Genomic DNA, 25,410 nt, shown 5'->3' with positions numbered 1-25,410 from the left:
TAATCTGGGCCACGGATCCAGAGGCTGGGTAATCTGGGCCATGGATCTGGTTCTGATGAATAGTCACCAAATTGTCACCATTAAATCCATTTATTGCCATAGCTGCTGCCTAACATACTGAGTATTTCAAGCATTTTCAATTTTTATTTCCAATTTCCAGCATCCAAAGTATTTTGCTTTAGAAGATAATACCAGGCCTGGGATGATTATTGTACAAAAAGCAACGAACAATGTTACTCTCAACGATTTGATCCCCATGTATCTGGACTAGTTTAGGGATGTAGCATATTGCAGTGTCTCAGAAATCAGGCTGTCTTGAGTATTATTGGTTAAACTGCACTTGTAGGGAGCCATAGAGGAAGGACAGACATTGACCATGGTTGTCTGGGACCTTACAGGGGTCTGACTAAATTGCCAGATTTACCAGAGTCTGGAATTCATCACGTCTGCATTTTTATAGACTGCCTGAAGTCCCAGCAGTGGCTACTGCTCGATTCTGACATTGCTGGGACATAGAGTTGTCACACAATTTCATTGGCCAGAAGTTGTCTTAGTTAGGATTCCCCACCACCCCACCCGAGATGGGACCAGTCTCTCCATCTGCTCCAATTAAGGCTGCACCCAGACAGCCTGGTATCTCGTCGGCATGGTGTCAACAGAACTTTCCCAGTTGGGGAGGGGTCTTAGTTATAATTTATCCCCCATAAAATCCAGTGCACTGAATCCAGATTTTGTGTTGGAAGCACAGCTGAGTTTTCTGTGGAGCTCCTTCTTCTTGTGGGATAGCAATAGGACCTCATCAAGTCAGTGTAGAATCTTTGGTTAACATCTTCAACAGCATTGATGACTACGATGTAAGCACTAATGACACTGGCTTTAGGTTATAGCTGAGTTGTAAGTGAAGGCACGTGAATCTTGCATTCATATAATTCTGGTAGGGCACCAGAGAGCCTGTTCAGGATAGATAACCAACTCCATGGACATGAGGATCACTGTCAATTTTCCTTTCTCGTAGAAGGTATCTCTCCTGTCTGTGAGAACTCCCTTGAATGGCAAGTCTCACTGAGATTACTGCCAACCCGACAGGTCATCACACGCCAGATGAGGTATCCAAAAACAAATGGTTATCACAGGCAAGGCAGGTTTTACTTTGTTAGGATTTGTATGATATCTTCTTTGGGACATAACTTGCATTTTCATGAAGAAGGTTTTGTTTGCCAACTGAGGATTGCTGTTGATGAAAAATCTTTCTTTTCTCAGAGAGCTGTGCCTGGGATGAGTTTCTGTGCGATGATGGCCGCTGTCTCTTCACCACCTTTAACTGCAACAACTTTTATGATTGTTTGGACAAGACTGATGAGCTGAACTGTGCTGATCACCAACATGGTAAGTGTCATCCTCCTTCAGTGCACAGGACTGGGAAAGTACCCAGCCTAGTGAAACCTGCACAGAGGAGCTATCCAAACATTGCTGTGAAACCCATCCCAATCACCAATCCCACTCTAAAACATTTGATCTTCCTGCTGAAAAATGGAGAACGATAAGGCACATTGTAAATGGGTGCTTATTCAAGAACATTGGGGCCATAATGTATAACCATGGAGATCACAGGTTATTCATGGTAAAGAATACTTGATGTGTAACTGTGAAAAGTCACAATTTATTCATGCAAGAGTCATTCATTGTGTGGCTGTACGGAGACACTGCTTATCCAGTGCAGAACATCCTCTGGTACTGGATGATGGTCACAAAAAAGACCTTTTTTGCTTCAGCACTGCACCCACTGAGAAACTTCTGATCCCCTCCATCACCATTGGCCATGTGCTCTTTTTACATGGTGGACATTCACATGAGGAGATAAGTGTAACTGTTGGGAGAAGCTTCACACTGGGAATGCAACACAGGAAACTACAAGGTTTCTGTTGTGGCAAAATGGCAAAGGCAGACTTGTCCAGGGTGGGAGAGTCCTGATCTTAAGGCAATTAGTGCAGAATAGCTGAACAACATAGATCAAAGATTGAAAGACTGTGCTAATGTAAAAGCACAGTGCCACTATTGATGTTACCAATTTCTTTAAAATAAATGAAGTTTTTCGATACTAAATGCCTGATGACCAGGTCCATTGCATCCATGAATTAACAATTTAATACCAGTGTCTCCAATGCTCTCTTTAGATTGCGGTGGGATTTTGACTGATCTGGAAGGATCTCTGGCCACTCCGAAACATCCTGAGCTGTATCCACACAGGCAAGTACGTAATCCTGGCACAGCTTAAATCATCATTGATAAAATCCTGTCCCCATTATCAATGTTTCATCTCCATGATTTCCAGACTACCTCAATAATTATCAGTTCCAGACTCCTTCAGTTGCTCTCAATTCCAGACCAATGTCCTTCTATCCACCTCTTTCTCTGGTCTTGTCCACTCCTCTCTTATGGTTGACCCAATGGCACCAAATGTAAAATAGCCACTCTTCAGCTAAAAGAAAGAAAGATTTCTAACTCAGGGTGTTTTGACTAGCTATAGTTTCTGACATAATGTCTGTAACAGACATTGTGAAAGATAAGAAGGCTTGCCTTTAGAGAACACCTTTCACAACCTGAGGATGTCCCAATGCACTTTATTCCCTATTGACCACTTTGGTGAATTGTAATCATTCTTTGAATGTAAGAAATATAACTGCTAATTTACAGACAGCAAGAGCCCACATACAGCAATAAGATGATGATCAATGATGAATTTTAAAATTTAAAGTTAGAAGTTAGGTATAGAAGGGACACTTAGAAAGAACAGATAGGGTTATACCAGTATATAATGTTAGTTAGGCCACAACTGGAGCACTGTGTGTATTTCTGCTCACCACAGTGTAGGAAGGATGGGATTGCACTAGACAGCATACAGAGGAGATTCACCAGGATGTTACTTGGGCTGGAGCAATTTAATAATGAAGAGAAACTGGATAGGCTGGGGTTGAGCAGAGAAGGCTGAGGGGGATCTGATCAAGGCGTACAAAGTTCTGAGGGTCATAGGTAGGATAGATAGAGAGAAACTTTTCTCCTTAATAGAGGGGTTAATAACCGGGGGCACAGATTTAAGGTAAGGAACAGAAAGTTTAGAGGGGACTTGAGGAAAAATCTTTTCATCCAGAGTGTAGTCGGCATCTGGAAGATGCTGCTTGAAAGCGTATTGGAGACAGGAACCCTCAAGTCATGAAAGAATTATTTAGATAAGGATTTGAAATGCCACAGCATACATGCCAAGTGCTGAAAAATGGGACCAGAGTAGATGGATGTTTGGTGATCAGCGTGTGTATGACATACTGAAGGGCCTAGTTCCACACTGTAAAAACTGTATGATTCTTAAGTCTATGGAGTGGGACCTGGATCTGTAACTTATGGATTCAGAATTGAGAGGGCTACCCATTGAACTTTTACTGGGATCCATTAGCTCATACACCATGTGGCAGCAAACATTGTAATTCTGAATGTGTCAAAGGTAAACATTTAATCCAGGTGCCAAGACCAATAGTAATATCTGATATTAACCAGCAGACCATGGACTGGGGACTGAATCTGCGTTCTTGTGGTCCGTGTATCTAAGTTACAAATTGCCTTTAAAAACTGAGGATCAGGGGAGTAAGCAGGAGGTGTTATGCACAGACAAATACTGTCAGCAGAATGAAACATATAACATGGGTTATGCCAATAAGAGAAACTCCATGTGTTCATGTGCATTTGATTAAAGCATATTGTTTAGTCTGGTGTATGTGAGTCTGTGGTCAGGATAGTGATTCTATTTTAAGTAAATTCTGATATATGACCAGCTAGGCTGTTAAAAACAGTATTTTGGTTCACTTCAATATTGTGACTGTCGGTCTGGATGTTTCTCTCCATTTATGTATATTACCCGACAGCCCAGTAATTTCCCACCTCAATTTTCACTCATTCTTTTCCAAAAACACTGTCTCTTCTCAAGGCATCATTCTAAGAGTACATAATGTCCTTTACTACTGGAACTTTGTTCGCCTAGATTGTAGGCTTGGCAGACTATTCAACCACAGGAGGAATGACTACCTACTCTCCCATCTCATCTTCATCTGGTGTTCATAAACAGCCATTTTCCATTGGGCAGGCTGGATGTCAGTGAGAAATCAAAATTTGACTGTTTCTGTCTTCACCGTCCCAGAGGTACAAAGATCAATTGTATTGCGCTAATCAAGATCAATTATATAGTTATTTCAGCAAAGAACGGGTTACATTTTGGGAGTTTCTGACTTATAGAGTCATATAGCACAGAAAGAGACCCTTTAGTCCAACTCATCCATACCAACCAGGTTTCCCAAGCTAAACTAGTCCCACTTGCCTGCATTTTCTCCATGTTCTTTCAAACTCAGGTACTTATCCAAATGTCTTTTAAATGTTGTAACTGTACCTGCATCTACCATTTCCTCTGGCAGTTCATTCCACATACAGACCACCCTCTGATTGAAAACATTGCCCCTCAGATCCCTTTTAAATCTTTCTCCTTTCACGTTATAAATATGCCCCCTAGTTTTGAACTACCCCCACCCTGGAGAAAAGACCTTTGCTATTCATGTTATCTATGTCCCTCAAGATTTTATAAACTTCTGTAAGGTCACCCCTCAACCTCCTACGCTCCAGTAAAATACAGTCCCAGGCTATCCAGCCTCTCTGTATAGCTCAAACCCTCCATTCCCAACAACATCCTGGTAAATCTTTTCTGAACCCTCTCCAATTTACTAGTATGCTTCCTATAGCAGGGCGACCAGAACTATACACAGTTCTCCAGAAGTGGCCTCACCAACAAGCTGTAGGACCTCAAATGACATCCTAACTCCTATACTCAAAGGTCCTGAGCAATGAAAGAAAGTATGCTAAATGCCTTCTTAACCACCTTGTCTACCTGTGATGTAACTTCCAAAGAACTATGTTTCCTGAACCGTTAGGTCTCTCTGTTCAATAACACTACTCAGGGCCCTACCATTAACTGTATAAATCCTGCCCTGGTTTGTTTTACCTAAATGCAATACCTTGCGCTTATTCAAATTAAACTTCATCTGCCACTCCTCAGCCCATTGGCCCAATTGATCAAGGTTCCTTTGTACTCTTCGATAACCTTCTTCACTGTCACCTATATCACCAATTTTAATGTCATCTGCAAACTTACTAACCATGCCTCCTGAATTGTCATCCAAATTGTTCATATAAATGTCAAATAACAGTGGACCCAGCACTGATCCTTGCAGAACACTGCTAGTCACAGGCCTCCAATCCAAAAAACAACTTTCCACCACCACTCTCTGTCTCCTAACCCTCAAGCCAATTTGGTAATCAATTGGCAAGTTCTCCTTAAATCCCACATGATCTAACTTTACTAATCAGTCTACTATGGGGAACGTTGTCAAATGCTTTACTAAATTCCATGTAGACGATGTCTGCCACTCTGTTGTCATCAATCTTTTTGGTTACATCCTCAAAAAAAACTCAAACAACTTTCTGAGACACAATTTCCCTCACACAAAACCATGCTGACTATCCCTAATCAGCCTTTGTCTTTCCAAATGCATGTAAATCCTATCTCTCACAATCCCCTCCAACAACTTACCTACCATTGATGTCAGACTCAGCAGTCTATAATTCCCAGGGTTTTCCTTACAGCCTTTCTTAAATAAAGGCGCAGCATTATCTGACTGTGGTCTCATTTCCACACACCCGTCAACCACTGATATCCTTTGAGTCCCTTGTTAATGAATAATCTATCTACTTCTGCCTTAGAAGTATTAAATGATCACCATTGCTCTTTGGTGAAGAATAGCATGGTGGCTCAGTGATTAGCACTGCTGCCTCACAGCGCCAGGGACCTGGGTTTGATTGTATGCTTGGGCAACTGTGCGGAGTTTGCGCATTCTCCCCATGTGCATGTGGTTTTCATCCGGGTGCTCCAGCTTCCACCCACAGTCAAAAGATAAGCAGGTTAGGGTGGATTGGCAATGCTAAAGTGCCAGTAGAATCCAGGGCTATATAGACTAGATGGATTGACTGTGGGAAATGCAGAGTTACAGGGATGGGGGTGTGGGTCTGGGTGTGATGTTGTTCATAGGGTCGGTGTAAACTCGATGGGCCGAATGGCCCGCTTCCACATTGTAAGGTTTCTATGAAGAGACTTCCAAATATTCATGATCATCAAAGAGAAATAAAAACCTCCTCACCTCAGACTTAAATACAAAAACCACTCCAGAAATGACTTTCTATTCTTTCGATTGATGTCAGCATCTCTATTAAGGCCAGAACTTATTGCCCAATCCAATTGACGCTTGATATGGTGCTAGTGAGCCACCTTCTTCACCTGCTGTAGTTGCTATGGTGTATGTACAGTAACAGTGCTGTGTGCAAGTGAGTTCCAGGATTTTCATCCCATGCTAGTGAAGGAACTGTGATATAGTTCAAAGTTAGAACAGTATGCATAGCTAAGATTGGAACTTGCAGGTGGTGGTGTGAACATAAAAATGTTTTTAAAAATTGGTATGTGTTGTTATAATGCCCACTTGAACCATCTGAGATGCTTTGGGTGGGTTCACTGGCAGCAATCCTTCTTATTGGTAATAGTCTAAGTTACTGCTACCAAGTGGGGAAGTTTGTACCCACAACTTCTTTCACAGAGGACAGGCTCGGTCTTGTTGAACAGGGTAGGTTTATTACATAGTACTTCATAGTTTGTAATATTACATCTGAGTTACATGATCCCTTGTGAGGTACTAGGTTAGAATTAAGAGTAAGTACTGCTCCAAAGAGACTTTATATTTAATGCAGCTTGCAGGACTTATGTTTTGAAGTAAAGTGGAAAAGGAATTTATTTCAAGTTGTGTGGGCACATCTGGAGTAGTTTATTTTAACGTGTTAATTGAAAGTTCACATCGGAGAATTTTTAACAAATCTTCCTAAAAATCATATGACTGGTGATCATTGCTTGCTCTACTGTAGCCCCTGCTGAGGTGGTTTTGAATAGTGTGGTTTGAAGAAGTTCCTTATCCCCCTCTACCAACACAGACTCCTCCCCCACTCCCCCACTAACTGGTTCAATTGGAGGAATGTCAAAAAGGCATATGGCATGCTTGCCTTCATAGGTCAGATGTAGCATAAAAAATATTGACAAGTTACGTTGCAGCTGTATATTATTTTAGTTCAGCCAAAATTTCAATATTGTATTCAGTTCTGATCACCACACTACCCGAAGGATGTGGAGGCTTTGGAGAGGGTACAGAAATGGTTTACTGGGATGTTGCCCGGTATGGGAGATATTAGCTTTGACAGATACATGAATAGGTAGGGAATAGAGACATACAGGCAATGGAGAGGCCAGGGCTTTTTGTTTAGTTTAGAAAGGTATCATGTGTTGGTGCAGGCTTGGTGGGCCAAAGGGCCTGCTCATGTGCTGTAATGTTCTTTCTTCTTTGTTAAATTCAGGGAAAATTATTTGTTATTCTCAAAAAGCGATTGAAAGAACCTTTCAAAATTGTATTTTGTGAACAAACTGTGTCTGCAAGGCTTCAGATACAACCATATATGATTATTGACTTGATCACACATGCCAGAACATCACAGCAACAGACTCTGGAATATTCTCTATTTTATCCTCTTGCCTTATAGAATCCATTGCCACAGATTTTTTTTCAGAAAATCTCTGTAGCAAAATCTGTTCTCTTTTTTTCTCTTTCTTAAAGATTTTGTGTGGGGGATATTTATAGAAATAAACATTTATACATCCTCCTAAGTATGTATATTAACCAATTATTGCATCTTTATTGAATAAGGTTTGTTTTGATAAAATATACCCATAATGTTGGACATTAAGAATCCTGGTTGAAAGATCTTTGTGATTAAAACCTGTTTTTAGGTGCAGTTTTTGATTGATCATCTAGATAACTGGAAAGTTTTTTTTTAAATTTTATGTTGTGATCAATGGAGTAGTGGGACTACGATGGGCTCCTTCAGCCTTAGTTATAACGATATGTATTGCTGTTTTGCTACATGGAACTTAGCACTTGGAACAATTCAAACTAACCCGATACCAAATTGGTTACCAAACCTCCCAGGAACATTGCTTAATATGCTGATAGATAGAACTTATCTGTAATGTCAGATAACCATTCAATGTCTCAATTGCCTTATACAACAGAAAGAGGAGCAGGAGGAGGCCAGTCAACCAATCAAAGCTGCTCTACCATTCAATTAGACAGTGACTGATTTACTTCAACACCATTCTCCCCTACAACCCCTGCATCCACCATGCTCTGGAGAGGAAATCCTTCCTCATCTTAGTCCCAGATTCCCCATTCTGAGTCTGTGTCCCCTGATTCTAAAGTCCTGAGCCAAGGGAAGCATACTGCTTGCACCACCCTGTCAAGTCCTGGAAGAAGCGATAACAAGGTGTAGAGCTGGATGATCACAGCAGGCCAAGCAGCATCAGAGGAGCAGGAAGGCTGACGTTTCGGGCCTAGACCCTTCTTCAGAAATGGGGGAGGGGAAGGGGGTTCTGAAATAAATAGGGAGAGAGGGGGAGGCGGATGGAAGATGGATAGAGGAGAAGATAGGTGGAGAGGAGACAAACAGGTCAAAGAGGCAGGAATGGAGCCAGTAAAGGTGAGTGTAGGTGGGGAGTTAGGGAGGAAATAGGTCAGTCCAGGGAGGACGGACAGGTCAAGGGGGCGGGATGAGGTTAGTAGGTAGGAGATGGGGGTGGGGCTTGGGGTGGGAGGAGGGGATAGGTGGGAGGAAGGACAGGTTAGGGAGGCGGGGACGAGCTGGGCTGGTTTTGGGATGCGGTAGGGGGAGGGGAGATTTTGAAGCTTGTGAAGTCCAGCAGCTCCAGAGGAGACAGCAGCACCCAGCCCTGCCGGGTCTTCACCATCCCCCCAGACCTCCCCCTTACTGAGGACGAACGGTCAGTCCTCAGTAAAGGGCTCACCTTTGTCCCCCTCCACCCACACATCAACGAATACCGGTCACCCTCCCTCCCTCCACTGACCCCTTCTCCCACCTCCAACACACCCCCTCCTCCTGGACACCACCCCAAGGTCTCCTACCCTCCCTCGACCTCTTCATCTCCAACTGCTGTCGAGACATCAATCGCCTCAACCTCTCCACCCCTCTCACCCACTCCAACCTCTCCCCCACAAAACGTGCAGCCCTCTCCTTCCGCTCCAATCCTAACCTCACCATAAAACCCGCAGACGAGGGAGGCGCAGTTGTAGTATGGCGCACTGACCTCTACATCGCCGAGGCCAGGCGCCAACTCTCCGACACCTCCTCCTACCGCCCCCTTGATCATGACCCCATCCCCGACCACCAAAACATCATCTCCCAAACCATCCACAACCTCATCACCTCAGGTGACCTCCCACCCACAGCCTCCAACCTTATCGTTCCCCAACCTCGCACTGCCCGCTTCTATCTCCTTCCCAAAATCCACAAACCTGACTACCCTGGTCGACCCATTGTCTCCGCCTGCTCCTGCCCCACCGAACCTATCTCCACCTATCTCGACTCCATTTTCTCCCCCTCGGGCCAGAAACTCCCTACCTACGTCTGTGACATCACCCACACCCTCCACCTCCTCCAGAACTTCCAATTCCCTGGTCCCCAACACCTCATCTTTACCATGGACGTCCAGTCCCTATACACCTGCATTCCCCATACAGATGGCCTAAAGGTCCTCCACTTCTTCCTGTCCCGCAGGCCCGACCAGTCCCCCTCCATTGACACCCTCATCCGCTTAGCCAAACTCGTCCTCACCCTCAACAACTTCTCTTTCAATTCCTCCCACTTCCTACAGACAAAGGGGTTGGCCATGGGTACCCGCATGGGCCCAAGCTATGCCTGCCTCTTTGTAGGTTACATGGAACAATCCCTCTTCCGTACCTACACTGGCCCTAAACCCCACCTCTTCCTCCGTTACATTGATGACTGTATCAGCGCCGCCTCGTGCTCCCACGAGGAGCTCGAACAGTTCATCCACTTCACCAACACCTTCCACCCCAACCTTAAGTTCACCTGGACCATCTCCAAAACCTCTCTCTCCTTCCTGGACCTCTCTGTCTCCATCTCTGGCAACAACCTAGAAACCGATATCCATTTCAAGCCCACTGACTCCCACAGCTACCTAGAATACACCTCCTTCCACCCACCTTCCTGCAAAAATACCATCCCCTATTCCCAATTCCTTCGCCTCCACCACATCTGCTCCCAGGATGAGGCATTCCACTCCCGTACATCTCAGATGTCCTCATTTTTCAAGGACCGCAACGCCCCCCCCTCAGTGGTTGAGAACGCCCTCGACCATGTCTCCCGCATTTCCCGCAGTTCATCCCTCACACCCCCTCCCCGCAATAACAACCAAAACAGAATCCCCCTCGTCCTCACGTACCAACCCACCAACCTCCAGATCCAACGCATCATCCTCCGACACTTCCGCCATCTGCAATCCGACCCCACCACCAAAGACATTTTTCCCTCCACACCTTTATCTGCTTTCCGGAGGGACCACTCTTTCCGCTCCACACTCCCCTCCAGCCCCTCCAGCCCCACCACACCCGGCACTTTTTCCTGCAACCGCAGGAAGTGCTACACCTGCCCCTACACCTCCCCCCTCACCCCCATCCCAGGCCCCAAGAAGACTTTTCACATCAAGCAGATTCACCTGCACATCTGCTAATGTGGTATACTGCCTCCGCTGTTCCTGTTGTGGCCTCCTCTACATCGAGGAAACCAAGCGGAGGCTTGGGGGACGCTTTGCAGAACACCTACGCTCGGTTCACACTAAACAACTGCACCTCCCAGTCGCGAACCAGTTCAACTCCCCCTCCCATTCCTCAGACGACATGTCCATCCTGGGCCTCCTGCAGTGCCACAACGATGCTACCCGAAGGTTGCAGGAACAGCACCTCATATTCCGCTTGGGAGCCCTGCAGCCCAATGGTATCAATGTAGACTTCACAAGCTTCAAAATCTCCCCTCCCCCTACCGCATCCCAAAACCAGCCCAGCTTGTCCCCGCCTCCCTAACCTGAACTTCCTCCCACCTATCCCCTCCTCCCACCTCAAGCCCCACCCCCATCTCCTACCTACTAACCTCATCCTGCCCCCTTGACCTGGTCATCCTCCCTGGACTGACCTATCTCCTCCCTACCCCCCCACCTACACTCACCTCTACTGGCTCCATCCCCACCTCTTTGACCTGTCTGTCTCCTCTCCACCTATCTTCTCTATCCATCTTCTATCTGCCTCCGCCTCTCTCCCTATTTATTTCAGAACCCCCTTCCCCTCCCCCATTTCTGAAGAAGGGTCTAGGCCCGAAACGTCAGCCTTCCTGCTCCTCTGATGCTGCTTGGCCTGCTGTGTTCATCCAGCTCTACACCTTGTTGTCTCAGATTCTCCAGCATCTGCAGTTCCTACTATCTCTGAAGGCCTGGAAGAAGTTTGTTTGAATGAAATCGTCTCTTAATTTTCTAAATTCCAGACAATAAAGGTCCAATCTATGTAAATTTTCATCAAAAGACATCCCTCCATACCAGGAATTAGTTTGGTTAATCTTCAAGTCATTCCTTCAATGGCAGGTATATCTATCCGTAGGTAACGAGAGTAAATTACAAACTATATTCCAGGTCTCACCAAGGATCTATATAATTGCAATAAGACATTTTTACTCCTAGACTCAAAACTCCCTCTTACAAACATCAGCATATCATTTTCTTTCTTAGTCACTTGCTTCATCTGCATCTTGACCTGAAACAAAAAATCAAAATAGATGTTTTTTTACCCCCAAGTGGTAGGCAGTGACCAGTGGGGTGCTGCAAAGGTCAGTGCTTGCTACTCAGCTTTATGTAACATAAATCAATGATTTGATGAGGATTCTAAATGTAATATGTCCAAGTCTGCAGACAACACAAAGATGGATTCCTCAAAGTCTCATTCTTGGACACATGCATCTTCATCAAGAACAGGCACCTCAGTACCTCACTCTACCGCAAGCCCACGGATAACCCCATGATGCTGCACTCCTCTAGCTTCCACCCAAAACATATTAAAACAGCCATCCCCTACAGACAAGCCCTGAGTATATACACATGATCTGTTTGGATGAGGGGGCATGTGACAGATACCTGGAAGTGTTGAAGGACGCCCTCATAGGAACAGGATACGATTCTCAACATCGATCACCTGTTCTGACGTGCCACAGCGAAAAACCCTATTGACCTCTTCGGAGAATGGATACTGGATACGTCCGATGGGTTACCCTTCATCATCCAGTACTTTCCGGGAGCAGAGAAACTACGTCATGTTCTTTGCAGCCTTCAACACATTATCAATGACAATGAGCACCTCGTCAAGATCTTCCCGATGGCTCCACTTCTGGCCTTCAAACAGCTGCCAAACCTTAAACAGACCATTGTTCGCAGCAAACTACCCAGCAGCCTTCAGGACAACATTGACCACAACACCATACAGCCCTGTCATGGCAACCCCTGTAAGACATGTCAGATCATCAACATGGACACCACCATCACACGTGGGAACACCACCCACAACATGCACGGCAGATACTCATGTGACTTGGCCAATGTTGTCTATCTCATACGCTGCAGGTAAGGATGCCCCGAGGCATGGTGAATTGGTGATATCATGCAGACGCTACAACAACGGGTGACTGGACACTGCGCAACAATCGCCAAACAGGGATGTTCCCTCCCAGTGGGGGAGCACATCAGCGGTCAAGGACATTCAGCATCGGAGCTTTGGGTAAATGTCCACCATGTTGGATTTTGGGATACACAACAAGGCAGAGTCGCCAGAGGAGAGGCTGATAACCAAGTTTGGTCCCCATGGAGATGGCCTGAACCGGGATCTTGGGTACATGTTGCACTACAGATCACCACACTATACACTCACACATACACGCACATGTGAGTGCACACACACACGCATGCAAGCATACTCTCTCGCACACACACTCTCGCACATGCGTGCACGAGCACACACACACACACATACACACACACAGAAGAGAATTTGCATTTGCAGATTTATATTTGCAGGTGCAATCTATTTTGTTCAAAAAGCACACAATTTGCCAACAATGTGGCATTTTACAAATTCCTACTTTAGAAATAAAACCAGTCTGACTCCAAGTCAAAACACAAACAGATTCTAAACAGGGCCTCACATGCATTGTCTGATCCAAGATGTCACCTCTTCTTTGCTAAAACCTTTACTTATCTCTGGGCAAAAATTCAGGGGTTTGCATATTAACAAATTGAAATCTGCATCTCCTTTATAACTGCTTATAGATTTAACAGCATCTTAGGTCTGTTTAATTCGCATCAGTGTATGACCCTTTGATCTTTTACTTATAAAGTCTGTGTCTTTTTGCTTCCTCTCTCAAGAGCACCTGAAGAAGGAGCGAGACTCTGAAAGCTTGTGTTTCCAAATGACCCTGTTGGACTATAACCTGGTGTTGTGTGATTTTTGACCTTGTCCACCCCAGTCCGACACCAGCACCTCCACGTCATTTATCTAGGCTGGCACTAACATGTTAAAGAGTGGTGTTTTGAATTAAGCATTTAGCGAAGGTCCTGTTGATCCTCTGAGCTGAATGTAAAAGATCTCAATGGCACAATCCGAAAAAAAAAATGCTCCCTTGATGTCTTGACCAAAATTTATCCCTTAGGTAACATCATCATAACATTTTCATTGTTCATTTGGAGTTTTGAGAAACTTGCTGCACTCAGATCGCTGCTATGTTTCTCGCATTACATCACTATGAAACTACTTCTAAACACTTTGCTTGTCCTAAGGTTGTGAGAGGTGCTATATAAATGCAAGATTTTCTTTCTGGGGACCCTCCAGATCTGTACGTGTCTATCACACAGCCACAGCACATGTAGCTGATTTTTGTTTTATTCACTCCTGGGATGTGGGTGTCGTTGGCTGACCAGCATTTATTACCCATCTCAGCATGCTACCTGGTTTTCTCTTTTTCCAGCTGTCTATTTAAACCTTACCTTATGGAAGTAACTAAAATTGTTTCAGTGAAGGAATCTCATTGTTTATGGTATAATTTTACACACAATGTCTTGTTTTCTGTTGTGTAGGTGTGTGTGTGGCACATCTCAGTTCCTCAGGGTCATGTAATTCAGTTGCTATTCCACAACTTTAGCCTGGAGCTTGCCGCTGACTGTCGATATGACTTTGTGGAGGTACATGACCAGCTTAGCAGCAGTCCCAGCAGCCTTATGGGCAGGTAATATGTATAAAATATCCACAGGACACAGTGCAATGTAACAGATCTATGAAGGAAGGCGACATGAAATAATAATCTTTTACTTCTGGGGCTCAGACTTAAACTACCTGACACAGAGTCCCATCACTAGTATGCCATTATGTTCTACCCTCCTTAAACACATGGTGATCTAAATCTCTAAGTCCTTACATGCAATGTATCCTTCTCTTCCTTCATTCATGTAATTGTGAACCTACACCGATTTCAGGTTAAGCAGCAACTTGATTATAAAATTTTCACCCTTGTTATCAAATACCCCCTTGGCCTCAACACTGCCCCCCTCCATAATCTCATCCAAGATACCTGCAGTCATCTAAATCTGGCTTCTTGACCAGGCCCAATTTTAGTTGTTCTACCATTGGTGGCCATTCTTTTACTTGAATCAGCTCTAATCTCTGTAATTCTCTCTTTGACTCTCTCCCTTACTTTCCTTTTTTTAAGACAATCCTTAAACCCTACCTCAGTGAACAATCATTTGGTCATCTCTCTGGTGTCCAATTTTGTTTAATGCTTCTCTCTGAAACATCAAGGATTGTTTATTATGTTTAAAACATTGCAAATTGTTAACTTGTGAAACATCTCAAATCCTTCAGACTGTGAGGTTACAAGGAGACGGAAGGCAGTACAAGACAAGGTGGGCAAAAACAGGTGTGAAAAGCACTAAATTTAATCACGTCTTTCCTTTTAAAGATACTGTGGGCACTCACTCCCTCCGATTCTGACATCCCCCCGACACGAGATGCTTGTTCTTTTTGTTGCTGATGAGGAAGAATCAGACGTGGGATTTGTTGCCACCTACCAATCAATAAACAGGAGTGAGGGTAAGAAACATTTCAGCCCTTTACCTGTCCCCTCAGGCCTCACAAACTTGTATTACCAATTCAATTTGGTGATTATGCTTCGGTTTCTTTCTGTGCTGTACGATGTCCTTAAGGAAGGAAGGAGTTGTTGAGCTCTGCTTGGGACCATCAGTGTTCCTGTATAACTGAATAAATGAATGAAAGGGTTTGCCCTCTCCCTCACTGACCCATCATTTAAAATGGGCTAATCTCCTAGGTTGCTCACCTAGTACATTAATCATTTTGAGCAAGTGTTTTTTTTAATTATTAATATCTTCAATATGTGAGACACTGTTATGGCAATAAAGCTATGAACTACAGTGGACCTGGGACTATGTGACAAAAGCAGAAGTTACTGGAAAAGCTCAGCAGATCTGGCAGCATCCGTGAAGAAAAAAAAATCAGTGTTAATGTTTCAGGTCCGGTGACTTTCCTCAGAACGTTCACCTGATTATGTTTAAAACACTGCAAATTGTTGTTAACTCATAAAGCCTTCTGACTGTGAGGTTACAAGGAGACAGAAAGCAGTATGTTAATGTTAACGCTGATTTTTTTCCTTCACAGATGCTGCCAGATTTCCTGAGCTTTTCCAGCAATTTCTGTTTTTGTTTCTGATTTACAGCATCTGCAGTTCATAGAATCCCTACAGTGTGGAAACAGGCCCTTCAGCCCAATAGGTCCACACCGACCCTCAGAGCATCCCACCCAGACCCATCCCCCTATAACCCACCTAATCTACACATCCCTGAACATTATGGGTAATTTAGCATGGCCAATCCACCTAACCTGCTGATCTTTAAGGATCTTTATTCTCTCCATAGTTACCCTTTTGTCGTTAATGTATTTGTAGAATCTCGACATCCTTAACTGTGGGAGGAAACTGGAGGAAACCCACGCAGACACAGGGAAAATGTGCAAACTCCACACAGACAGTTGCCTGAGGGTGGAATCGAACACGGGTCCCTGGCGCTGTGAGGCAGCAGCGCTAACCACTGAGCCACTGTGCTGTTGTTTTGGTTTTTACTGGGACTGTGTGACTGCTCTTGCAGACAGTTTAATGGGCCAGACTTAATGTTGCACGTTCCCCAGTGTACAGACTTAATGGGCCAAATGATGGTCTCCTATGCTTTAATCATTCTATGATTCGTAAATTACATGTACAATTGAAGATCAGCAAAGAACTATGATAGGGATCACAAGCTTAAACTATATGCTCTGCCATTTCACAGCTTTGCTTCCAAATGGAAAATATGATTAAAACATTCTATTTATAATTTGAACATTACCGTGCTACATATTTATTTCTATACTATAGATTTAAATTCTTGACTTTGTTTTTTAAGTAATTCATTCTCCATCATTAATCTTCCACATTGTAAAAGTATTATTTAAAAGGGGGAGAAATATTCCTATCATATAGCAGTTTTCACTGCCTTCAGGCATCCTATAATGTTTCTCATCCAAAGTATTTTCCTAAAGGTTGGGCAGACAACTAGTGGTTGTGAGCAATGGACCATACTGACTCTTGCTTCAGTTTTTGCAAATATTAGAAAGAAATATTAGAAATATTAGTACTGCAACTGGACACCTGTGTCACATAAGCAATCAATCTAGGATATACTGGATGGCTTCTGGTATTAACTGGGTGATTGGACTCCAATGTCCATGGATTCAGTGGACAAATAATTCAAAATGAAAATTCAACTTCCCTTTTCTGATGTACCCTAATCCCTTGATAGGGTTAGTGACTTGCTGTTACTCAGATCTGTGGTTACTCCAACATTTTTTCTCCCTTTTACACGTTCTGTTCTATTTGTGACATTTGGGGAAAAAAAATTGCATGCAGTGCTTTTAGAAGTTCACGGAAGTCAGATACTGTTAGATCATTCACCCTAATTATTCTTCTCTCTTTTGTCTCTCGCAGCAACATGCAGCCCTCATGAATTCAGATGTGTAGATGGGCAGTGTGAAGCGATGCAGTGGGTGTGTGATGGTTGGAATGACTGCTCAGATGGGAGTGATGAGATGAACTGCAGTGGTGTTGCTGATCTCTCTTATGGTATGAACCTGTGAATGGGGCTCAATGGAACCATGTTACACATATATCTATAGGAACATAGAAATTGCTGGACACAAAAAGACTGAGATCTATTGATTTGATCATCAAACATCTTGTTAGGTGTATAGTATGACAGTCTGGTGGCCAATTGCAGAATTGTTATGTGCAAAAAAAGGCCATTCAGCTCTTTGTGTCTGCAATGACTATTTGAATGCCTTTGTGCTACCTTCCCACTCTTTCCCCTTCTAATGCTGTCTTGAATGCCTTAATCCCCCTTACCCAGGAAGTATATTCCAGACACAAACCACTTGCATTGCTACAATGCTTCAGTGAAGCTCAGCACAAGTTGGAGGATCAAAACCTCATCATCTGCCTGGGTTCCTTACCACCTTCAGGACTCAGCATTGAATTTAACAATTTTAGAACTTGAACACCCCTTCCTTGTTCAATTACTTGCACTCTCTATCCTGATCCTGTCATGAAATGGATTGCTTTAAGCACAGCCAACACATTTTCAACAACACAAAGTCTCTATTATCATCTTCTGGCTTCTCTTCTTCTCTGGCCTAGTATAAACAGTCCCTTTGACTGTCTGCCCTTTCCCCTCTCTTTTTGAGCCTTATCTCCATCTATCCTCTCACTCCTTTTCTCCCCCAACCCATCGTCAGCTCACATAGTACATTTTCCTAGTTGCTTCTAGTTCTGAAGAATGGTCATAGGATTTGAAACATTAACTCTGTTTCTTTCTCCACAGATGCTGCCAGACCTGCTGAGTTTCTCCAGCAATTTCTGTTTCTCTTTGTCCCAAACCACTTGCTGCATGAGCAGGTTTCTTCTCAAATCACATTTACTTCTTTGTAAATCACTTTAAATCTGTATCCTCTTATTTTGATCCTTTCATGAGCAGGAACAGTTCCTCCCTGTCTACTTTGTCCACACCTCTTATGATTTTGAAAAATTCAATCAAATCTCCTTTTAGTCTTCTCCTCATGAACGAAAATATTCCCAAATTCTCAAATCTATCTTCTTAACTGAAGTTTCTCATCCTTGGAACCATTCTGTAAATCTCTTCTGCATTCTCTCCAACGCATCCACGTCCTATATAAGTGTGATGCCCAGAATACAATACTGTAGCTGAGGTCTAACTAGTGCCTTATACAGTTTCAGCGTAACTCCCAGTTCTTGTACTCTATGACACTATTAATACATGCTAGGATATGCTTTATTAGCTGTTCTCTTTACTTGACCTACAATTTTTAATGACTTATGTATATATACACTCAGGTCTCACTGCTCGTGCATACCCTTTAGAATACCCTTTATTTGATACTGTCTTTCCATGAAAACATAGCAGCTCATACTTCTCTGCCTTGTACTACATCTGCCCAACTATCTATCCACCTAACTAACATATCAATGTCCTTTTGAATTTCTACATTGTGCTCTTCACAATTTACAATGTTTCCAAGTTTTGTAGTGTCCATAAACTGAAATTTTCACCTAAATTGCAAGATCTAGATCATTAATATTAATCAGTAAAAGCAATACCGACCCTTGGAGAACTCTAGAGCGAGACTCTCTCTCCAATTTGAAATATATCCTTTGACCATTCCTCTCAGTCTCCTATCACACAGTCTATTTTGCATCCATGTTGCCGCTGTCCCATTTATTCCATGATATGTAGCCCTTCTCCACAAAGCTGTTGTATGACAGTATATCAAATGCTTTTTGGAAGTCCTTGTCGAACTTCTCTGTTACCTTTTCAAAGAGCTCCAACTAGTTAGTTAAACATGATCTTCCCTTAAGGAATCTATTGCTGGTTCTTCCTAATTAACTGATATTTGTCCATATGACGATTAATTCTATCCCAAATTATTGCTTCTAGATGTTTCCCATTACAGAAATTCAAGTGTGAATTCTGTGATTGCTAGCCATTTCCCTATAACTTTTTTTTGAGCAAGGACACAATGCTTGCAATTTTCTGACCTCCAGCCACCCAGGTTGATAGGGTTGTTAAGAAGGCGTACAGTGTGTTAGGTTTTATTGGTAGAGGGATTGAGTTTTGGAGCCATGAAGTCATGTTGCAGCTGTACAAAACACTGGTGCGGCCGCACTTGGAGTATTGCGTACAGTTCTGGTCGCCGCATTATAGGAAGGATGTGGAAGCATTGGAAAGGGTGCAGAGGAGATTTACCAGGATGTTGCCTGGTATGGAGGGAAGGTCTTATGAGGAAAGGTTGAGGGACTTGAGGCTGTTTTAGACTTAATAGAGACATACAAGATGATCAGAGGATTAGATAGGACAGACAGTGAGAGCCTTTTTCCTCGGATGGTGATGGCTAGCACGAGGGGACATATCTTAAAATTGAGGGGTGATAGATATAGGACAGATGTCAGAGGTAGGTTCTTTACTCAGAGAGTAGTAAGGGCGTGGAATGCCCTGCCTGCAAAAATAGTAGACTCGCCAACTTTAAGGGCATTTAAATGGTCATTGGATAAACATATGGATGATAATGAAATAGTTTAGGTTAGATGGGCTTCAGATTGGTTTCACAGGTCGGCGCAACATCGAGGGCCAAAGGGCCTGTACTGCACTGTAATGTTCTATGTTCTATGTTCTATGTTCTTTAACTACTGAATCCCTTATCACTACAATTCTTCCACGTTTCTTCCTTCACACTGATACAGCTGGACCATTCATGGAATTGCTGCAATCCTCTGAGGAATCATTGCCTTCACAAGTATCCAGGATGGAAAACCGATTCTTAAGTGAGATTTTGGAGACTCCTGCTCTTCCTGCCTGGTTTTCTTGGATTTATCTAGCATTCGCACGTTCCTTTCTGCCTGCATGCCCCTAACGTGTGCTGTGAGCACTTCTCTGAATAATGCTAACAATGTAACTCAGCCTTACGGATGCACCGCGTCGGCTCCAACCACCTCTTGAATTCTGAAACCTGGAGCTTTAGCTTTTTCATTCCCCAAATGCTACTGAATAGGCATTCCATACGTCTAAGCTGCTCTGTATATAACTGTTTATTTTTGTACTATTAACAATAAATTGAAGATTAGATATTAATGAGTTTACAATTCTCTTCTGATGTCACTCCAATTTTCTTTCAAACCCAGCCCTATTGTGCAGCTTTTTAACTCCTGGTCCTTGGAAACTGACAAATATAGAAGAAGAAAAAGAAAAAAGCACCCTTCTCCCTTGCCAGCCTGACTTCTTATTCACCAAGCTCACAGTGATTCCACCCTGTCTTACTGCACCAAACCACTCTGATTCCTACTCATAGCCAACAACCTCTAACAGTGAGTCTACAACAGACCTAAACATTATCTGACAAATACCCTCATCCATCGATCCAAATTCACTTATTTCGCCCAAGCCATGCTACACTCACCGTATGCTAATTCTCAAATTATTCAGATATCGTATTCTAAAATATTATTATTGAAATAAAATCTATCTAATTTGCATTCCAATGAATCAGTATTATTTCCTTTTAATGTCTCCCTATGTAACTTGAAGCCCCAGATGAATACTTGGTAGCTGTATCTTTGATACTAATTGATGTATTTTAGTGGATAAATATGTGAAGAATTCTGGTGGTTTATGTTGTAAACAGAGGTAGAGTGAGACTACTGACAAACCTGAAAGAAAATAAGTGAAGGACATCCATTCCATCAGGTCAAACAAAGCTCAAACCTTGGGCCTAGAGTTGATAATCTCACAGGATCTTTCAGGGAGTGGAGTCTGACAGTATTTTAATGAATGTACCTTTGCTAACAAAATTCACATCGTTCTGAAAGTTTTTTTTAACACTTGTGAAGCTGATCTTCTACTCCTTTTGCTTGAAGATATAATGTCATTCTCACCCCTCTCCCTAAATTGCCCTCTCTCTTTTCTTCTGTTCTTCTAATGAAGTCTGAGTCCATTTTTAGGATTTAAATTGGGACATTGTGATTTGAGTGATTTAACATCCCCATTATCATCTCGTACTCAGCCTAAGGAGTCATTCTTTTTGATTGGAACTGGACAGTGTCATAAGATTATTCCACAGTGATAATATTCCCAGTTCAAACTCAACTTTACCCCCAGAAACTGAGCTCAGGGCACAGGGTGACCTTGGTAGCCTTCTGTCCAATGACTTTATATGTATACACTGGACCAGAGGGATGGGGAAGGTAGACATAAAGATTGTGGAACTGCCCCACACTCATGGAACTGTGATTTATTCAAGCATATAATGGCTATTTTGTTTTTGTTTCCCAGAAACTGATTGTCAGAAGATAGAGGTGGAGATGTGTCAAGGCCTCAGTTATAATGAGACTTTGTTCCCCAATATTTGGCTTGGAATTGCGGATCAGAGAAGTGCTATTTCTACCCTGAAGGACTACAAGGTGAGGGACTCAGCTATTGCAATCCTGGCTGGGCATATCGTAGTTTGCCACTGGTACAGAATTCTCAGCGTGCAATACCACTGTTCGAATGTGGAGTATTGTTCTCTTTTTAAAAATTTGTTAACAAGATGTGTGCCTTGTTTCCAGCGCTGTTTGCCCATCCTGAATTACCCAGAGGGTAATTAAAAGTCAACCACATGTAGATCAGGCCAGGTGAAGACAGCAGATTTCCTTCCCTAAAGGGTATTATGGATAGGTTTTTACAACAATCGGCAGTGATTGCATGTCTCAAATTTTCAATTAATTCAAGTTACACCATCTGCCATGATGGGATTTGAACCATGTCCCAGAACATTAGTCTGGGGTTTGAGATTACTACTGTAGTGACACTTAACTACCCCCAGCACCCCCATAGTTATTCATCGGAGTGGGTAAACTTCTGTAAATTTCTTTAATTAGTTAGTTTTGAAATTGAGTCCAATTCAACTGTATTCTGTTAATAACATCTCCCAGAACACATTGGAGCCAGGGTTGGAGGGTTTGAACTATAGGGAAAGGCTGAACAGACTGGGACTGTTTTCCCTGGAGTGTCGGAGACTGAGGGTGACCTTATAAAAGGTTTATAAAATCATGAGGTGCATGGATAGGGTGAATAGCCAAGGTCTTTTCCGAAACTAGAGGACATAGGTTTAAAGTGAGAGGACAAAGATTTAAAAGGGACCTAAAAGGTAACTTTATCACACAGAGGGTGGTACATGTATGGAATGAGCTTCCAGAGGAAGTGGTGGAGGATGGTACAATTACAACATTTAAAAGGCATCTGGAATGGGTATAAGAATAAGAAGGGTTTAGAGGGATATGGGCCAAAAGCTGGCAAATGGGACTAGATTAGTTTAGGATATCTGGTCGGCATGGACAAGTTGGGCCAAAGGGCCTGTTTCCATGCTTTGACACTTTGACTTTGAAATGCACTTGGAATTAATCATCTAGAATTGTGCTAGTCCTAAATGGCATAAGGTATTTACAGAGGCAGAACATCCCTGGGGCTTCCAGTCTGTAAGACCATAAAACACAGGAGCAGAAGTGGGCCATTCAGCCCATCAAGTCTACCCTGCCATTAAATGAGATCATGGCTGATCTGATAATCGTCAACTCTACTTTTTTGCCTTTCGTCATAACCATTGACCCCATACTGATTAAAACTCTGTCTTCCTCAGCCTTTAATATACCTAACAATCCAACCTCAACAGCCCTCTGTGCTAAAGAATTCCACAGATTCACTCCCCTCTGAGAGAAGAAATTCCTCCTCATTTCCATCCTAAATGAGCAACCCCTTATCCTGAAATAATGCTGTCTGGTAGACTTTCCGTATTTACCGGTCAGGTCCTCTAAGAATTTTCCTTGTTTCAATAAGATCACCTCTCATTCTTCTGGATTCTGATGAGTACAGGCCTCATCTGCTCAACCTGTCCTCATAAGACAGTCCCTTCATACCTGGTATCAGCCTAGTGAACCTTGTCCAGACTACCTCCAATGCCAGCATACCTTTCTTTGGATAAGGGGCCCAAAAGTGTTCACAGTATTCCAGCTGTGAGGAATCATATCATAGAATCCCTACAGTATGGAAGCAAGCCATTCAGCCTGTCAAGTACACACTGACCCTCCAAAGAGCATCCCACCCAGACCCACCCTATCCATGAGACACTGCATTTCCCATGGCTAATCCACCTAGCTTGTACATCCCTGGACACTATGGACAATTTAGCATGGCCAATCCACTTAACCTGCACATCTTTGGACTGTGGGAGGAAAACAGAGCACCCGAGGAAACCCATGCAGACACGGGGAGAATTTGCAAACTCCACACAGACAATCTCCCAGCCAACCACTGAGCCACCATGCCATTGGTCTGATCCATTGCCCTGTGTAGTTTTAGCAGAACCTCCCTACTTTTATACTCTATTCCCATTGAAATAAAAGCTAATATTCCATTTGCCTTCCCTATTGCCTGCTGAAATTAGATTCTAGCATTTTTTGATTCAAGGACAATGACTCCCAAATACCTGTTGTGTAGTTTTTTTGCAGTCTTTCTCTATTTAAATAATATTCAGCTCCTCTATTCTGCCAAATTCTTCCTGCCAAGGAGCATGACCTCACATTTCCCCACATTCTCTTCCATCTGTAGGAGAAATACAGCAAGAAGAAATAATTCAATAAATATCCCAGAAATTAAATTGCACAGTGAGCAATGAGCTGTGAGGGATTTATGTTCTATCATAGTTACAGACTCAGTGATATGCTAAAATTCAGTAAGGAAAGAGTATTATGTTCAAATAGCTCACATTTTCAATGTGCAGTGGATTCCCCAGTCTTCTCTCCAATCATTTATTCTTCTGTAGAAAAATTTGCATAAATATTCCTCACTACCGAATGGCAGTTAAACAAATCTTCAAAACACTTCTGCATCTTCACACATAAACTGTTGCACACTGGACTGCTACACTTCAATACCTATCTCTTCCCCATTACAGGTAAATCCCTCCTTCAATGAAAGCAAGCCCCTCTTTTGGTGCAGGGAAGCAACTCAGACTCAGTAGTACTGCAACATCATGTCTCTTATGAAATGCAGGATAAGGCCCATAACTCAGGGTAAATTCAAGGTTTGAAAGAACAGATAAGATGAACCGAGTATTAGATAATGATAAGTTTGTGTTCTAGATTCTGAGTAGGAAAGAAAACTCAAGGTCCTGGGGAGTTTCACAGTTTTGAGGTCCTAATAAACAATAAATCAGAGCAGGAAGGTGGGATAATACTAGGGTGCATAGTTTTAATGAATTATGTCTGTGTTATGGACTTGAATCATCCTGGGTTTGCAGAAATGGTGAGATCCTAGTCCCAATCAAACATTTATTAATTTTTTTCTTAATGAGCCAAATGTCATTGGTCATGCTACTTTTTTTTAATGGAGTCTGTTATCGATTGTCCCTTTAACAAGAATTATTTCCACTCTTTTCAATTTTCTGTTGAATGATTGGCTGTTTGATTTGGTCTAACAAAGTTCAAATGCTAAGAATTTTGACCAGTTCTAATCCTTTGGATGTTCCAAGACTAACACTTTATCTTTTCATTCTGACAGCTTCTGACTGAGTTGGTTTGCTATGAGAATCTCCGCCTATTGACCTGCAGCATCTTTGTGCCTAAATGTATAAGGGATGGTGGAGTAGTGCCACCCTGCCAGTCCCTCTGCCAATCTGCTGAGAAACAGTGTCAACATTCACTCGAGTCTCTGGACATAATGTGGCCTTTCAACTGTAACCTTTTCCCAGACTCTGATGACCCGATTGAATGTGTCAGACCATAGAGATAACCCACCATTTCAATCCAGACCTGTAGCTACTGTTCATCTTACTCTGCTAATGTCAGCATCTAGGAGACTGCATGAACAAATCTTAATAAAACACTAATTATGTATTTCTTGTAAAAGTGAAGATGTTTTTATGTGTTCAAGAAGACCAAAGCTGTGATGATGGAACTATCACTTAAGGACACATCATGATTGCCAACTGGCCTTCTGCCTGCAGAGAGATTGATGCAATTTTTAAATATCACAGAACCCACTGGGAACATTTTCATTAAGCTTAGGCATGAACCCTTTCTTGGAAGCAACACAAAGTACAGCTAAAATTCTTTCATAGAAACATAGAAACATAGAAGATGGGAGCAGGAGGAGGCCATTCGGCCCTTCGAGCATGCTCC

General features: G+C 42.9%; 1 protein-coding gene across 1 annotated transcript in view; it reads left to right on the top strand.

Moving 5' to 3' along the window:
• Nucleotides 1–25,036, top strand: part of LOC109924173 (membrane frizzled-related protein) — a 68,090-nt gene extending 43,054 nt beyond the window's left edge. Inside the window, exons 4-10 of the mRNA XM_048615342.1 lie at nt 1,261–1,386; nt 2,175–2,251; nt 14,168–14,316; nt 15,046–15,176; nt 17,119–17,253; nt 21,527–21,654; nt 24,791–25,036. Of these exons, the coding sequence (XP_048471299.1) occupies nt 1,261–1,386; nt 2,175–2,251; nt 14,168–14,316; nt 15,046–15,176; nt 17,119–17,253; nt 21,527–21,654; nt 24,791–25,015 (971 nt within the window). The 3' untranslated portion in view covers nt 25,016–25,036. The remainder of the gene's footprint in view (nt 1–1,260; nt 1,387–2,174; nt 2,252–14,167; nt 14,317–15,045; nt 15,177–17,118; nt 17,254–21,526; nt 21,655–24,790) is intronic.
• The last annotated feature ends 374 nt before the right edge of the window (nt 25,037–25,410 follow it).

This window comes from Rhincodon typus, chromosome 32 (assembly GCF_021869965.1).
Source record: "Rhincodon typus isolate 14 chromosome 32, sRhiTyp1.1, whole genome shotgun sequence".
NCBI lineage: Eukaryota > Metazoa > Chordata > Chondrichthyes > Orectolobiformes > Rhincodontidae > Rhincodon > Rhincodon typus.
The sequence above is the reverse complement of the archived record's forward strand: the minus strand, read 5'-3'. Positions and strand labels throughout refer to the sequence as shown.